This window comes from Apteryx mantelli, chromosome 6 (assembly GCF_036417845.1).
Source record: "Apteryx mantelli isolate bAptMan1 chromosome 6, bAptMan1.hap1, whole genome shotgun sequence".
NCBI classification, from domain to species: domain Eukaryota; kingdom Metazoa; phylum Chordata; class Aves; order Apterygiformes; family Apterygidae; genus Apteryx; species Apteryx mantelli.
The window spans coordinates 15,029,402-15,046,291 of NC_089983.1; the positions used below are offsets into that span (position 1 = coordinate 15,029,402).

The following is a 16,890-nucleotide window of genomic DNA, read 5'->3' on the forward strand; positions in this document are numbered from 1 at the left end:
TATGTCAAGCTGTTTTTCTTGTTCATTAAAACCCAGAGAAACTGGCAGAAAATCTGCTAGCCACAAGCATATTCTTAATTTCAAATGGGTTAGATATTGCAGTTTCAGATTTGACAAGCTGTTTCATACAATCTACTTGATGTGTGCATCAGAGGGATCGGAAACATTATTGCTGTATTAAATTTACACCTAGAATGTCTGTTCTTTATTAGCATCTTGATTAACATTTTAGATGCTATACAAATATGTATAGTAAAAAGCAGACTCTATTCCAAAAAACACATTTGTCCTTTCTTTTCACTTGTGCATTCCTTCAAATAAATCTTGTTTTCAGTAACTATCAGAGATCCTGTATGTTTACTAGGTCTCTTTTTTTTTTTTATGTAGGGAAGTTTAAAATTGTAAAGCCATCACAAGCTTTTCTATCTGACACCTTTGTCAATATAATACCTGCTGTACTATTAGGTCCTAGATTTGCTATTATATTTGTAATGATTTCTTCTTTCCTCAGATCCTCATGATAGTATCACATTGTATAGACTCCATGTATCCGAGTCTAGACAGACAAAATTACTGGTTAAAACCTGCTCACATCTGATGTTAGAACCCTGTTCCATAGTTCCAAAAGTGCAGGCCTTCTCTGCTTCAGTTAAAAGACAAGTTCTTTCCCTAATAACAACAGGTCTCTCATCCTATCTTCAGATTGTAGACCAGTCTGTGTATTATAAGACAGCATATACAAAAACAGTACTTTACTGTAGGTCCTTTAAGTACAGCCTAACAAGCCATACGCTACTAAATACTGGTAGCAATTCATGCAGCCATATATAACTAGAAATGCCTACAAGACTGAATATAACGTGGCATACCATTCATGCTGATACAGGACAGGAGATGCAACTGCAGTTTAGTTCTTTGCTCCCAAAAAGGGCAAAACAGTAAACTAATGGATCACAAGTTTCCCTCTAGAAGTTACACAGCAGGCAAACTTCCACGAGGTGTAAAGAATAATGTTCCTTTGGCTAAAACTCTTGAAATGATTGGTTAAGTTACACCAGATGTATAAACAGGGCCAGTCACTATGCCTCAGGAAGGGAAGGCCACCTGCACAACAATGACTTTAATTAAGGTTGTTCCCAGCCACATCTCTTTTTTTATTCCAACAAATCACTTCCTTGGCTGTGAATCTTTTCTTTTGTCTGGTCTGGCCCAGCAAGATGGTCTTCACACCTCCCAGCCAAATTGTAATTATTCAGAAAAAAGCAGGGAGAAGTGGTGTCCTTGGTGCTCTTGCACACCATTCTAAGTGATCTGCACCAGCTGCTCACAATGTGGGAACACACCAATTCTCTTAAGGTTGTTTTTTTTTTTTAGTAAATATTGATCCTTTGAAAATATTTTCCCTGAGTGTATCTATGTTTTGGAAAGCAAGTAAGCATTCCTAATCTATCCATGTAAGAGCTAGCAGAGATTACATTTAAAGCCTACAAAAAGTTAATAATCCTAGCTTTTATCTGTGATATTCTGTTATCCAAGCAGAACTTGGTTAACTTGCATTTGATTCCACTACCTTATTCAATTGATTATCTTAAAGAAAGTCAGGCCATGTCTCCAGTGAGGCTGCTTATGATCTACTCTCTGTTCTTGCCTGGACTACAGACATTGTGCCATCAACCAACCCAGCATTCATTTATTTACACTTCCCTTACAGGTAGAAAGCTAGGGCAAAACTGAGAGATAGTAAAATCAGTATTTTGTTCATGCTACAAGACAAATATACTTAGGATATATGTGTATATAAAAGGAAAGTTTTAAAAATAAGGAAAAAATAAGCCTACGCTTGCCATGTATGACACATCAACTTGGAAATGAAACCACCATCCTTTCTTGAGCTAGAGTGCTTGTACTCATGTCTGGAAATATAATACAATTTATCTCAATTGTACAACAAGATGACTCTTCTTAGAGTGCTTAGGAAAGCCTCAATTGCAATAAATACAATTTCTTTAGCTGAATATGTTAGGGGTCACTGAATCCAGTAGCCTAACAGAGGCGAGGCTGACACAGCTCCATGCCCCCAGCTCCAACCAGTAGCAAGGCTGAGCACGTAGTCCCAACAGGCACACACGAACACAGGTGTACAACACATATATGCATATACACGTCCGGCTGCACAGATCAACAGAGACAGGAACACTCATGCAAACACAAACGTCACCAGTGGCCTCATCCTCTTCCCCTCTCTGGTTGATCTGGATGCGGGTCTGTTAGTGGGAAGTATTTACACGTATATACAAAATATGGATCTCTCCAGTAGCTGGCCTTAGACGCTCAGTCTATACAGCAGTTACTCCCTGAATCTTCGCTCTCCGCAGTTGCTGGTGTCTGGGCATAGGAGCCCCTGAGGCCCGCAGCCCCACTCCCGCTGCTGGTACGCAGACCTCCTTGCACACACCAACACATGCACCCACATGCACCGTGGATCCCTCCAATAACTGCCCGTAGACATTCAGTCTGCCCTGACCCCAGGGCCTCGGACTCTCTTGTCTCCAGTTGCCTCCCGCACAGACACACGCACCAACAGGTCTCTCAGTCGACCCCAGACCTTACGGTTTCTCTGGCAATTGGCCCAGACCTCATGGTCCAGTAGCCAACTCCTCTGGTTGTCTCACACACGTATTCCTGGCTCCCAAGCCACTTATCCTACCTGCCGTACAGTCCAGCTTGATATTCGCTCGTGATCACACACTCGCGTGTGTACCCGCACTTGCTACAGTCACTGCTTCTACCCACAAACAGGCCGCTGTGATGGCCCGTTGTCCCCTCTCCAGTTTCTGGCACTTAGACCCCCATACACACACACATGCACACAGAATAGGGAGTCCCCTCAACCCAGGAAAATAGTTAGAAATGGAGCTTAATAAGAAGCCAGGACAGATGGCAGCGATCAGGCACAGGGCATGGCCAGACAAGTGTGCTGGCCACAATAATAAGCCCCATACCCCCGTAGGCAGTAACCCACCTCCATCTGAAAAGTGCTAGGGAGAGCCTCTCCCCGACTCACCGTGACGGGTGCCACCCCGGCCCACGGGGCTGCGGCTCCCCTGCGACAGCCCCGGGAGGAGCTGGGCCAGGGGGCTCCTTTCTCCGCCGGGGTTATTGGGCTTCCCCCGCCTGCCGCTGTGCCTCTGTGCTCCTCTGTGTTCGTGGAAACGCACCTTTTATCACTTAACCTAATAGAATAAATACTCTGCAAATAATTATTTTAAGTATGTTTTGTACTCTGGCATGGGGCAATTATATACAAGCCAGATCCCATCTCGCACCACTTTCGGTGTTATTTTTGTCCTGAAACAATATTGGTTATAGATCATAGTGTCACAAAATAGCAGGACAGTGCTCCTTCTAGCCTTAAAGTTTGCTTTTATTGAAAACATATTTAAGCAAATTCCAACTAACAGCCCAATGAAATCCCCAAAATACCACATTAAAAAATACCCTAGTAGAGATCACATTCAGAAGTATGATTTTCATCCTTTCATTCATTTGCAGTGTATATTAATTCATTTTAATTCCAAGGTACTGACTGGTTTGGTACTCTTTCTAAAATGAGAGCATTTGTCTAAATCGCAGTTACATTTTGAGACTTTGAAGTTGCTGAGTATATTGCCAGTTGAGCTTTTCTCATTCGCTGTAGTCTCTCACAGTTTACCGAGAGAAACAAACAGCAAAACTTTACCAACATAACCTAGCAAGTTCCTCATTACTTGCAGTATGAGTTTATTTGTAAAAAAATCCTGTTTCACCTCTTTAGATTTAGACTAAATATGATTTATTTGATGGTATGTGTGAGTCACACTGTCTTCCACACCATGCTAATCTAAGTCTGCAGTCTTTAAAAGTCATTAAAATAAATGAAATAAATCTAGATTTACATTTATATGTCTCTCCTTTAAAATAAATGAAAATAGTCTAGATTTACATTTACATAACTCAGAGCAGGATCTGAACAAATGCAGTATCTCTTGAGTATCTGCAGAGTTATTTCTTATGGTAGTGTTTTGGGTACACAGTGATATTGTTAAATGTGTTCTTACAATTACTTTTATTGCTTTGAGCTGTCAAATGTAAAAACTGAATATTCATTTCTACATACATGTATGCTGGCTGGCAGCCATTTCCTTCACTCTCCCTCAAACTCCTTTGCAGTTTCATTTCAGTCTCCTCTCCTCATGGCACAACACTCCATCAGGTTTCACACAGCTGCCACTGCATCACTTTTAAACATCCTTTCTAAAATTATGTCTGTCAGAGTGGCAGTAGCATTGTTTGGCACAGCTGAGTTAAACAGTGAACTGATACACCTGTTATTAATGACAAACTGTTCTACTGTTGTTGCTTCCTCTTAGCCCTGCTCCCCTCTAGCCCTTCTGTCTCAGGCACTTGCTGCACACCTGCTACATGTGCCTGCTTACATTAACAATGGGCAACACCACTTGAAAATGAGTATTTTAGACAGGAAGTCGGTGAGGTTTTAGAAATGTGGTGGTCTCTCATCCTATATCTTTACTCACTAATTTACTGCATCCCAGAAAATCTCACCTCTGTTGTGAGCTTCATTCAAAGGTGGTGGTGGGAATCTATCCCACTCTTTAACGCTTTGTGGGATATAGCTTCTTACCTCACAAAAAACCTCTCTCACCTTATCCACTCTCAGAACCCACAGATGACTGTGGCAGCTCTGTTCCACTTCACCATTTTCCTGGGAAGAAGGAGCAAAGCTGTTGGTAAGGCAAAGGAGAGGAGGAGTGGGGCCTGGTGATGCTGTGAATAGCAGTGATTTTATTCCAGCTCTGAGGAGAGGTCAAAGCTGGTAGTGGTACTGAGAGGTATAATGGTATGCGGCAGGCCTGTGACAGCCTGCGAGAAAGCAAAAAGCAATAAATACTACTATTGCCATGGTTACCACGGTAATAATACATCCGTCTAAAAAAACATTTGGCAGTATGTTCTTTCAGAATCTCTGCTCTACTGTAAGATTGATATATTGTCCATTACTAATTTGTAGTGTCTAATTCTGATCTTTGAAATTTTCATGTACTAGGAGAACAGAAAGAGTAGATAACAACAGCCGTGAATCTTAAACTGGATGAAGAAGTGGCAAAATGGTAACATTTGTGATCTGCTCTTTATTGCAGATATTATTCAAAATCCCAAGCAACTTCTTTGAAGTTCACGGGGTAACACCATGAACTCCAATGTAGCATGGAGCAAGATTTGATTTAGAGAGAAAGTTATGTTTCAAAATGAAAGATCTCTTACTTGATGGGACACTACAGTGGGTACTAGAAATATGGATATATGGGTGTGTGTATGTGTTTAAGTACTATAATTCAGCTTCTTTATTGCTGGAATGCTATCAGTCAGTAGGTGACTGAAGGAATTACCTGGTTATTTCATACTTAGGAAAACAGTATTAATGTATGTCGATGGCCCATGGCTTAGAGGTTCCAGGTTTATCTTTCGGAATCTGAAAGAAAATATAAAGAAAACAATGTAATTTTGCAAAAAGGAAAGATAAATTACCATAATTCACAAATGCATGTTCCTTTTCAACCATTTAAATGTCATTATGTGCACTAATCCTCACTTTCCCATATTATAAAGGGTTGTGAAATCAACCAACTTACCTCTAGTAGTCTGTGGGATACTTGTAATCAAACAGTTAAATAAGTACATATCTCTGTAACACAGATAAGTTCACAGCCTGATAGGCTCAGATTACTTAGAGGAACTGACATATGAGGTTCCATTATGCAGCATGGTTTAATGTGACTGCATTAAATCACAGAGGCAATGATGTTTGCAGGGAAATACAACAGTTCTGAGGGCATTCCCTCAGAATGCTGGAGACAGAGCATCAACTCATAACACAGAGATGCCAGGATCTGGATAACAACTTCACCTTTATTTGGACTGTAAGTTGTTACCAAGTGTTTGCACAACACCTAGCCCACAAAGGTCCTTGGATCTTGATCGTGACTTCTATTAATATGAGAAATTGTATCACTGTGAAAAACTTGATCACTGGATATTGTGCATGGAAGGAAGCAGAGGTGGATGGATGAGGAGTTCACACTCCCAGCCTCAAGAAAGGTTGAAGTCAGGATGTCTCTTGCTGACTGCTAGGGGCCTGCAGGTTTGCCAGAGTTAGCTTTTGTCTTAGGCTGCAAATTTCTCTATGAAAGGGACAGAACACAATTGCTCTGTGGGCTTTTGGTTAGGCTGCCATGTTGAAAAAGGGTTTGATTACTTGGTTGACAGAAGTGAAATATTCTCTTCCTGGGTGGTACCTCTTTCTAACTTGAAAATTGTTTTGGAAATAGTCTGTGCTTTTCAGAGTACTAGGAGATCTGCAAGTATCCTGAGAACACATGAAAGGAGTTTCTGTGCAGCCCTGTGCTCAGTCTTTGTACCAGAAAGGTGCTCCTGGTGTTTTGCAGAGGCTACAGCCTTGTGGCTCATCAGCTCCACCAAAAATAACCTGGGTCAAAACACTACAGCTGTAAATATGTTCTCCACAGGCGAATGATTTAAGGTTAAAGCTTTAATTAAAGGACCTTGTCACAGTCTGGTCTGCTGTTTTCCATTTTCCAGGCCCCCAAAATATTTGTTTGTTTAGTTTGCATTCTGACTGGATATGGATTGTGGTGAGAACAGCTGCTAAACCCTTGCTATTTATCTGTTTGATAGCTGGCTCTCATGCTTTACTTCTTTCATATTTTTATCCCCCCCCCCCTTTTCTTTATAACTTCAAGTTATAAATAAGCAGAAATTTTGGGCAAGTGACAATGTATTAAGCAACACCAGATGTGTCTACTTTTAGACTGCCAAAAGGATGAGTGCAGTGGAAAACCTGTTGAAGTGGCCTAAAGCTATTAAGTCAGAAAACAATGTCATCATGTCCCTTCTTGCCCTCCTTTCTGAAGAAGCTCTTTTGTGTGATCATCCTTGGCTTGGAGAGGCAGGGGGAGGGAAGCTGGCTCCTGCCTCACAGTCTCACAAAAGTAAGTACTCTCCAGCAGCTACTGCTCTGTCTTGCCAACCCCTACTAGTGCGGGAAGAGCAAGATATAAGAAGAGCAGACTGAAGGCACTGCTCTGGAAAGAAAGTCCCAGGGGACTGCAAAGGCTAGGGTATTTTTTTTTTTTTTGCCATTTTCATTTTGAAGAAAGCAGAGGCAGAGCATGCAGTTAGTTATCCAATTAAATTCAGTGTATGTGGGGGAAATGTCAATAAAATGGCACAGTCCACCAGTGGGTGCCTGTTTCATCTGTGCAAGATATAAGATATTGGAAGATAGTGGTAGGTCAAAAATAGCTGGAGTTGGCACTATGCTGCTGTTTCAGATCGGGAAGCTGTACAGCTCTCAAACCTACACATCAAATCTGCAAAGGAATTACAGTGCCTGAGATAGGCAGAAGATAGGCATCTTGCATGCATACCAAAACACGTAAGCAGCTTAGGGTACCTAAATCCTGTTGTCCTACTTACGCCCCATCATTTCAGTGTCAGTTGAATGTCTCTTTAGTTCACAAAACAAAGGAGACATAGCATGACCTGAAAGTCAAAGATGAGGATCCTGGTAAACCCAGCTGGGAATGGATTGTACAGTGGGAATAATCATTGCTAGCCTCTGCCTGCGTGTTCATCACACAGAGAATAAGCTGATACTGAAGTAACTAGGACCTAGACAGTTTAGGCCTTTACAGTGAATATCCTAAATTTGCACTCACAGATTCTGTGGAAGCCACTGTCAGTGGTGATGCTTGCATGGATCCATACTAGCTAGATGCAAAATGTTGTATTTGGGAGTGTTCTTGTGCATGCAGCCTGAATTCTAACTCCATGTTGTGTTAAGACCAGGATGCATATCAGCCCATCTTTCCACCTCCCTGGTTTTCAAGGAAGAGAGGAAGGAAACTGGGGTACGTGGGACAAAGTGGAATCAGCACAGACCAGGAACACAGGACAAGTGATGGAGCACATGTGCTCTGTGTCTAGACAAAGCAATAATTCCTAGTAGAGATGCAAATGAAGTAACAGTTAAGACAAAGTCAGACTGTAATCTCAAAAGTACTTTCAGGGGCTTTGAGAATAAGGGGGATATATAAATTGAAATCATTACCACTGAGGAAACTGGACAGATTCCTCAAGTCTGGACTGGTGATAACTCTGGCTGTCAGTTTATACTACTCTGCCAACATAGCTAAGCAAAGTGCCACTGATTAAATAAAATGCAAAGCTCTGCTAAGCACGGAAAGTTAAAGAAAAGAGATGCGGCTCACTGACCAGTTTATGTGAACAGTCCATTCAGATTAAAGAGAAGTATTGAGGAGGTGACTAGTTCACGAGAAGAATGAAAATACCATTACCTACCATCTCGGTAAAGTCATCAGCACAGGCCATGCGAATCCGCTCAACAGTCAGTGGGCTGTTCAGTGTGAAGTCCAGGGACAATCCTCTTTCCTCCCGTGCAGCAGCTACTGCATCTCTTATTGCAAAGAAAACTGAGCTGCCCAAGAAGAGCCCGGCCTCACCCATGCCCTGGCAGAGAAGAAAGGCAGCTGGAGTGGTTGATGAGTTTAGAAACTGGCTGATGAGTTTAGAAACTGACAGCACATAGCTAAATCAGCACATCTCCAGTGAAGTTATTTGAACTACACTGAATCACACCAGCTCAATATCTGGCTAAGATCAGCATATTTGGATTCAACAATTTCCTTGGATCTCTGAGAATCTTCAAATCACAACAACATCAAGGCCCAGGATTTGGTTGATGGAGATCATTTTAAGATTCACAGCACAGCTACACTATCAGAAAAGCTTTATTCTGTGACTTCAATGGTCACATTATAAAGCCATGAAATAACTCATGACTTCTCATATAAACCTCCTTTTTTCCATACCGAAGTGGACTTAATTCTACATGATCAAACAGAGGAAGAAAGCCCCTCTTTCACCCCTCTTGCATGGATAAAGTTTGCACTGCCTAATTTTGATAAGAAATATGACCATTGTATCTAGTATCTATCTTCTTGTGGAAGAGTTTATTTACTCATTCATATTGGGTAAGACCATAACCACCTGGAGTGGACTTTCTGGAATTCCCATTCCTGACGTACCTGGTCTAGATACTAGGCTGGAACAGTGGGTATTCTGGTCTTTTTTTAGCCAGAGGCCTACACTCCAGGTTAATTCCCCTTTTATTCTGAAGATTTTTTCTTTTTGCTTTTATTTTGAGGCTATGAATAGTGCTCAAGCCTAGTGCTGGGTTCCTCCTCAAAGGCTGATATAACCTTAAAACAGAAAGATTGGTGCCTTGCAGATAAGCTAATGGAAGAACTGGATTCTGTTCCCATATCTATCATAGGCTTCCTGTGAGATTCTAGAAAATTACATTCTCTCTCTCCACATGACTTGTCCATCTTTAAAAAGGATCATAATATTTCCTTCTTCCATCCTTTTTCCTGTTTAAGCAGTTTAAGCTCTTCAGGACAGACTCTTTCATTTCCTATGTGTAGCACAACAGCTAGGTACAAAAAGGTTTCAGTTTTGGTTAGGGCTTCCAAGTGCTACTGTAATGTCAATAAATCACAGGAAGGAAGAGTCTAAAACCTCAAAACAGCAGTGTTGCACCATTTAAGTACATGGAGTAACTCTGAAATCTGTTGCATAGATGAAATTGAAATTATTTTGAAAAAAATGCACCTACTGTATACCACAAACACTTCAGGTTTTGCAGCAGAATCACCTGGTGTGCTTGCTTATATTGTATACAGTAAATTTGGCCTGTTTACCTTGGAGGAATAGATGGCAACTGAGTTGCGTGAATTTGGCAGTAAATACACATGGAACTGCTCAGGAATGTCACAGATTGCAGGGATCTTATACGTATCTGGGCCAAGAGTGAGTTGCTCTCCTTCTGGGGAAAAGTAGATTTCTTCTAATGTATAAAGACCAACTCCCTGAATGAAGGCCCCTTCAATCTGAGCAAAGAAAAAAAAAAGAGGTACATTTTTGATTTTCATTCAGTCATTTTAAAAGATAAAAAAATACATAAAATTAGCCTTTTTGAGATTACACATTAACTGGCACCTTTTCTTCCACAAGTGTGGGAACAAGAGAGAATTCAGGGAGAAAGATAAGGGGGCACACGGGAAAAACAGTACGTGGCAGCCAAAGCACACCACCCTTTTGCAACATGAGTAACGAACTAGCTGGTGAAGGCCAGACAGTTTGTTCCAGCTGCACAGCGGAGGAGGGAGCGATACGGAGGTATCACGGTCCGCCCCTGACCACAAAGGGTTGCATCCCAAAAAAATAATTGCTGCTCACAGACTAACTGTTGACCTATAGTACCCCCAGCCTCATTATCCCTGCTTACCATATTAAAAATCATGCCCTTTGCTGCATAACGATATGTAAATAAGGGAGGCATACCCCCAACAACCGCGCAAATGGCAACCTGGCCAATGAAGTATGTCTGCCGCGCTTCCACATCCCACCTTCAGCAACTATAAAACAGAGGATAGCTCACTAAAGTTTTTGGAAGGGAAGAAAATTGAACCGCTGACCTGTTCACCGGAGATTGCTGACGAGCGAGCCTCCTTCTCCCTCCCCCAAACAGGGACGCCTCTTTGGTAAGATTTGCGCCTCCAACAAACGTTGGACGTTACCCGGGAAAATATATTATTATTGAAAGCGCTTAATTGTTAGTTTGAGCTCATGGAAAGAAAATTTGTAGCAGCAAGTGCATTTATCAACGGCAATTCCGAACCTGTTGTATCTGTCGCTTTAATAAAATCTTATTCTTTTTTACTTTGCGAAACTGTCTCAGGGAAAGTCCTCAAACAGGGGGGCTCTGGCAGGCAAATGTAAATTACACAGATTCTTTTTACTTTGCGAAACTGTCTCAGGGAAAGTCCTCAAACAGGGGGGCTCTGGCAGGCAAACGTAAATTATAAAGATAAGGAAGGGCCTTCCGTCCCTCCCTTTCACGCGACAACAAGTAAAAGCTAAACCAACATAGACTAAAACAGGACCAAAGTGTCCTCATCTGACTTGCACAAATATTTTCATTGGCTCAAGTTCTACTCTTCCTTATTCCTGACTAAACTCACTGTAACTAGTGCAGTTACCTTTGATTTGCTTTGGCATAACTGAGAGCTGAGTCAAATCCACTGACTTCAGGAGTATTGCTCAAAGGAACTTCAGTAAGGAGATATTTGCCCAGGGACTATGACACAAATAGTCTGCTCAGTCTGATATTTATTTAAAAAGAATTGCGTATAGCAAGTGAAATCTCTTCTAAAGAACCTGTCAGACACAAATATCCGAGAGGCTGGATACGAAGAGAAAATAACAGGCCAACTTAAAGTAGGAACAACTGCTGAGGAGACACCCGGGCTATGACGGTGATGATGTAAGCATTGGTGCAACATGAACACAGAACCAAAGTGCTAAGGCAGAATGACTTTGGCAGACTTGGCAATCTTTGGATATGCATAATGAACATAATCTATTAAGCAAAGGGCAAGTATGTGAGGAAGAGCTTGTAACAGCATAAATAAGTAGGATAAGAAGGGCTTTTTAATTTAGGTCATATTTTTAGGAGCATTTCCTTTGACTCTGCAAAGAAATGACAAATATTTCGTACGCTTCTGAGTTCACCACTACTTTCCTATTTACAAACTATTAGCGAGTGACACTGCTTTTGTAAACATTCAATTTGTCTGTAGCTGTAGGTATCTGAATACACAATACATGGCTATGGATATGAATATTGTTATTGATGTGATATTGTTCCATGTCAATAGCTTTTTCCATGACATTTGAATTTCTTAACACAGCTGAAGTCAACAGCGCTTTGCAACTAGCTAAGATTTAGCCTTTAATCAATAATTTTTTGGGGTACAAATTCAAGAAAAAGTCACAAGGAGATGCAGGGTGCTAATCCTAAAAACAGTCTGTTGGACCTGCTTTTACTCATCACTTCTCAGAAGATGATCAAGAAGTAGAAAACTTAATATTATTTGTAGCTGCAAATAAAAAAGAAATGTTTGACATCTGCCAATCCAACCTCCTTGAACCTTAATGGATAGTCTCTCATAGGCTTTGGTGGAATTAAATTGATCAGTAACAGCAATTATTTAGACACAAAGAGCCATCTGTCACTAACATCTAATATAAAGCACAACTATGAAAGTACATACCTGTCCTATATCTATAGCTGGATTTATGCTAAAACAGGCATCCATGACAATATCTGTTCTGATGTTCTGTTAAATAAATAAAAGGTGTTATGAAGTTATATTTAAAATACACAACAACAAAGGGATGCTAAACAACATGCAGTCCCACCTACTAAAGATCGGTTATCACAACTATTACAAATTTATTCTGACAAATGAAAGCAACTTAAAACAGACTGAGCTGATGGAAAGTTCACCCAGATGATGCTTTTTGGTTGCCTGATTGTGTGATGTGGTGTGCCCATCCGATGGGGAACAGGATGATCAGAAATTCAAGAATGGCTTTGTTGCTTTTTCTTTGATGGAAACTGAATTGTCTGATGTTATATTTAGCCACTTCCTATGCTTTGCTGTAAGTGTGGAAGCAGTCCCCTGAAGTCCAGAAAACCAGAAGTTCCTGATGTGTAATGTAGAGGAGGGGACAGGGAAGAATGATTACTGTGCTGTCCTTATATAAGGTCCCATGGCTTCTCCTCCTAAATCCCAACTGGCTGTAGTTTGATGGGGTTTACAGACTCCAGTGACTTTGGAGCCTAGCTCCACATGGGTTCCACATCTGTAGATATATGGCAGTCGCTGCTGCAAAATGCATTTCCCCAGTAGCCCTGAAGACACTGGGTTGGTCTCCATACAATGCTTCCGAGAGTTGTCCCTGCACTGAATCCCCTTTGCAACAGGTATGCTATGTGAAAGTGGCTTCTTCTGTTTTAAATGTAGCCCTGTTAAAAAGGGGACTTTAACTAATGATCTGGGCTTGTGCTATTGAAGAGCTAGCTCACAGGGAGATGTCCAGAAGGTCTGACAGAATTTCAAAGCTGTCATACATGGTAGATACATTATTAGACCTTCTTTATTTTCTACTGTTCTCGTAGACTCTCTTATTATTCTGGTTAACATCAGACTTTTCTCCCCAAAAGAGGATTAACAAATTATATTGTAAAGGACATGTATAGCCATTTAGTGTTCTGCTGGCATTTTGTTGAGTACATTCAACAAAGACCATATCTCTATTCTCAGCCAAAAGGAGCAGAAGAAAAAACTGTCATTTGAGTGTAATGATGGGAAATTTACCCAGTTCTACTTCAATTCATCGTATTTTTTGCCATTACCTTGTGGTCTCCTGTCAGACAATCAATTTCTACTTCAGAACAAGCAACTCCAAACAGAAAATATGGGAAAGCACGGCCTTTCTTTGTGTCCCAGTTCATGTTTGTAACATAACCCCTGGAGGAAGTAAGAACATCCTTCAGATCAGATTAATTTGATCAAGACACCCCTCGCCCCATCATCCTTGTCCTCATTACTGAGGCCACTAGGGCAATCATATAGCACGTGAAGTAAATTCTCAAACATAACTCTTTTCTTAGGATCGCCATAGTCAAAGATGATCTGGGGTGTAGCATCACTGATAAATACCTGTTGCACTGAATGATTTGGGAGGATAGGATGGTGGCAAACTGTGATGACCATGGAGCAAAATTCCTTATGGTCTTCCTGTGTCGTACTGTAGTTGGCACCGGAGAAGATTATGGCTCCGCTATCAAACTAGCTAACCAAGGATATAAAGTGCTTCTGAAATCAGTATGGGTTGAAAATAAGGCCTCCTCCTGTCTAAACCCTGCAGTCTGGTCCAGGCAATTGTTTAATGGTTTGTATGCTGCATCTGATTTGGACTGAATAAGATTTTATGGGGAAAGTTTCATCATTCCTGCAACAAACTGACAAAGGGGCATCTTTGATGTCAAGACATCCAAAGAGACTAACAGCATTCCTTACTTGAAATAGCCAGTAGCTGAAAGACTGATGCTTTGCTTGTGAGCTTCACTGATCTGCAAAAGGTATATTCATTATTAAAGAGAAAGAATTAAAACAATATATATATATCCTTTATCATGTTTAAAGAAAAAGTGAAACTGGGGAGCCCTAAGTAAAAGCTTTATGTTTCCTTGTGCCCTGCAATGGTCTTTAGGAAGGGACACATGGCAAAAGACAGTCTCTGAAGTTGGCCAGATTTACCAGGCCAGTGGGTTGCACCACTTGCTCTTCCACTGTTCCTTCTCTTCCTCTCCTCCAGTTTACTTCCGGCAGGGAGGCCCCTTCCTCCCTCCGGAGGCAGAGGGAGGTTTCACTTCCTCTGCAATGGCAGGTTTCACACTACACCTGTTGGTTCATCATAACTTAATAGTATGAAATATAGAAAGGCACTTACCCAGTCTTTCCATTTGCCATTAGGATTTTTACTTCGGATAGGGTCTAGACGCTTCCAAAGGATTTGACAGGCATCCTAGGGAGAAAGAAAGTTGGGCACTGCTTACCAACACGCAAAACCAAATCTTTCTGCTGTTTTCAAAACAATACAAGTTCTTGCCTGGTTAGGTTAATTTGCTAAGTGTTTCTCCAGCATGTTCTGTTCTACCTTCAATTGGTAATGGCTCAAAGCAAGGTTGATTTGTGTTAGCAATTTCATACTGAAGGCCATAATTCTGCTCATTTAGTTACAACTTCTTTCCTCTGCTAATTGCCAGCTACTAATGCAGTACCTTGCAAAGACTGACACTGGCATCTGCACTAACTTATGTGGTCTTCACATACCAGACTCTCACTGAAATCATCAACAAAAGGAAGACAAAGGACGTGACTCCCCTCCCATTTTGATTTACTAGACAGAAAATCACTGGCTTGAGTGATTTATTGTGAAATAAATGAAAGCACAATTGATCACAAAGAATTAGGTAAATAAAGGTATTTCATTTTGATTATAAAGAAATGTACCTGAAATGTACCTTATGCTAAATTCCCCTTTAAACTGTGTTTAAATACTCAGAATAAACTGAAGTTCCATACATTCCTCTAACTGCAACCTAAAGAAAACATTTGTAAATCTGATACAGTAAAGCACAAAAAAGCAACCCTTTTGAACAGTGCTCAGTAATTTGCCTTGCTTTAAACTGTGCATATAAAATAACTAGAAAGAGAGATTTTGAGATAAAGGAACTGATTTGTTTTATAAAAGCTGCTCAAAAGAAAAATGAAGAAGTTATGAATCCTCAGAGGGGTATTCATTATTTAACAGAACCAATGATCATGTGAAAAAATGCAAATAAATGTAACCTGGACTGCTCTTGCATTGATTTCCGTTCCAACTGAACCTGCTGTGTATTTGCCATTAGGTACGGTTGTTGTGCTTGTTTCACAGAAGTGTATATATGACAATGGTATCTTCAGTTCACGACTGGCAATCTGTAATAAAAGTAAAAAAAATAATAATAATAATAAAAAAATATATATATATATAGTTCACTTGAAGTGACAGTCTCAAGTCAGGAAAAATAGAGCATTGCCATTCTTCTCTTTCTGTATACACACAAAGAAATGATCAAATTCAACAGTAACACTATAACTGGGACAATCATTGAAGTCTTCCTTAGCAATTATTCTGTAAAATAAATATTTTGTAAATAATATAATATAATACAATACAATACAATACAATATGTTTTGCCTCTAATGAACTGCTCTCTCTAATCAGGTTTTGTTTATATGTGGAAAATTTTGAATCGAATTTTAAAAACAATAAATCACTCTCCCTTCTTGGATATCCAAATCTCACCTTCATGTTTTCCTTGCTACCTCATTTGAAATGATTTGGTTAGTTTGTGTTTCCACTTCACTGTTTTTCACAGTGCTCTGATATTCTAATGTTCATTCAGCTCATTTTGAAGGAGAGGCTTCATTTTAGCTGCAAAATGACCTATATGGCACATAGTTTTGTTTACCACTATTTACACCAGAAATGCCTAATAATGGACTGATGTTGTCATTGGTGCCAAATACACTACAAAGTTAATTCTACAGCATTTTAATTCCCTGTGCAAATAACTGTTAAATCCTTTCCGCATGCGTTCTCTGTGCCTTAGCTCTCCTGATAACAGTGATGGATCCCATGAAGAGGTTCAGCTCTTACCCAGGACTTGAGAGATCACTTTTGTTACAGCTTTTATCTTTCCCAAGGTTTGTCTTCATCAATAACTCAGAAGCAACGAGCCAACATTAAACTTAGCCTTTTTATGCCTATAGAATTTGTCTTTTGGATTTCTTATCACCATTCATCCTCTTGGCTCAGTTATCTTTCTCCGTGTATTTTGTTTACGCTCAGATGGTATCTCTCTGACTCACCTGTAACATCTTAGTGTGAATTCCTTGTCCCAGTTCAATTCCACCATGAGTCACTAGTACAGATCCATCTATATAGATATGGACGAGAGCTCCAGCCTAAAGAAAAGTCACAGAAACTTGGTGATAACTTTTACTGCATTGAACAGAGGTGCATAAGAAAAAGAACAAGGAAAAGACAGATTTCATTCACAGGAATCAGTATATCAAGAGGGAGTGGAAATTCTCTAGCAGTCTGACAATAACAAATTTCACTGCTCTAGGAAAAGGCGGTCTTTAACTGAGCTAATCATTATTAATGGGAGGGATCACAGTAATTAGTTCAAATAACAGAACACCACATTTTTCATCTTGTGAAATAGGGTGAATATGAACATTTGGCTCTAGTTATAATGCATGTGTA

General features: G+C 40.3%; 1 protein-coding gene across 1 annotated transcript in view; it reads right to left on the reverse strand.

Moving 5' to 3' along the window:
- Positions 1-5,193: 5,193 nt before the first annotated feature.
- The window catches only part of LOC106492373 (aldehyde oxidase 2-like), a 47,710-nt gene continuing 36,013 nt past the window's right edge, over positions 5,194-16,890 (reverse strand). The window contains exons 27-35 of the mRNA XM_013952177.2: positions 16,491-16,586; positions 15,426-15,554; positions 14,524-14,598; positions 14,091-14,143; positions 13,424-13,538; positions 12,276-12,341; positions 9,861-10,049; positions 8,440-8,607; positions 5,194-5,530 (exon numbers count right to left, since the gene is read on the reverse strand). Coding sequence (XP_013807631.1) covers positions 5,477-5,530; positions 8,440-8,607; positions 9,861-10,049; positions 12,276-12,341; positions 13,424-13,538; positions 14,091-14,143; positions 14,524-14,598; positions 15,426-15,554; positions 16,491-16,586 — 945 coding nt within the window. The 3' untranslated portion in view covers positions 5,194-5,476. The remainder of the gene's footprint in view (positions 5,531-8,439; positions 8,608-9,860; positions 10,050-12,275; positions 12,342-13,423; positions 13,539-14,090; positions 14,144-14,523; positions 14,599-15,425; positions 15,555-16,490; positions 16,587-16,890) is intronic.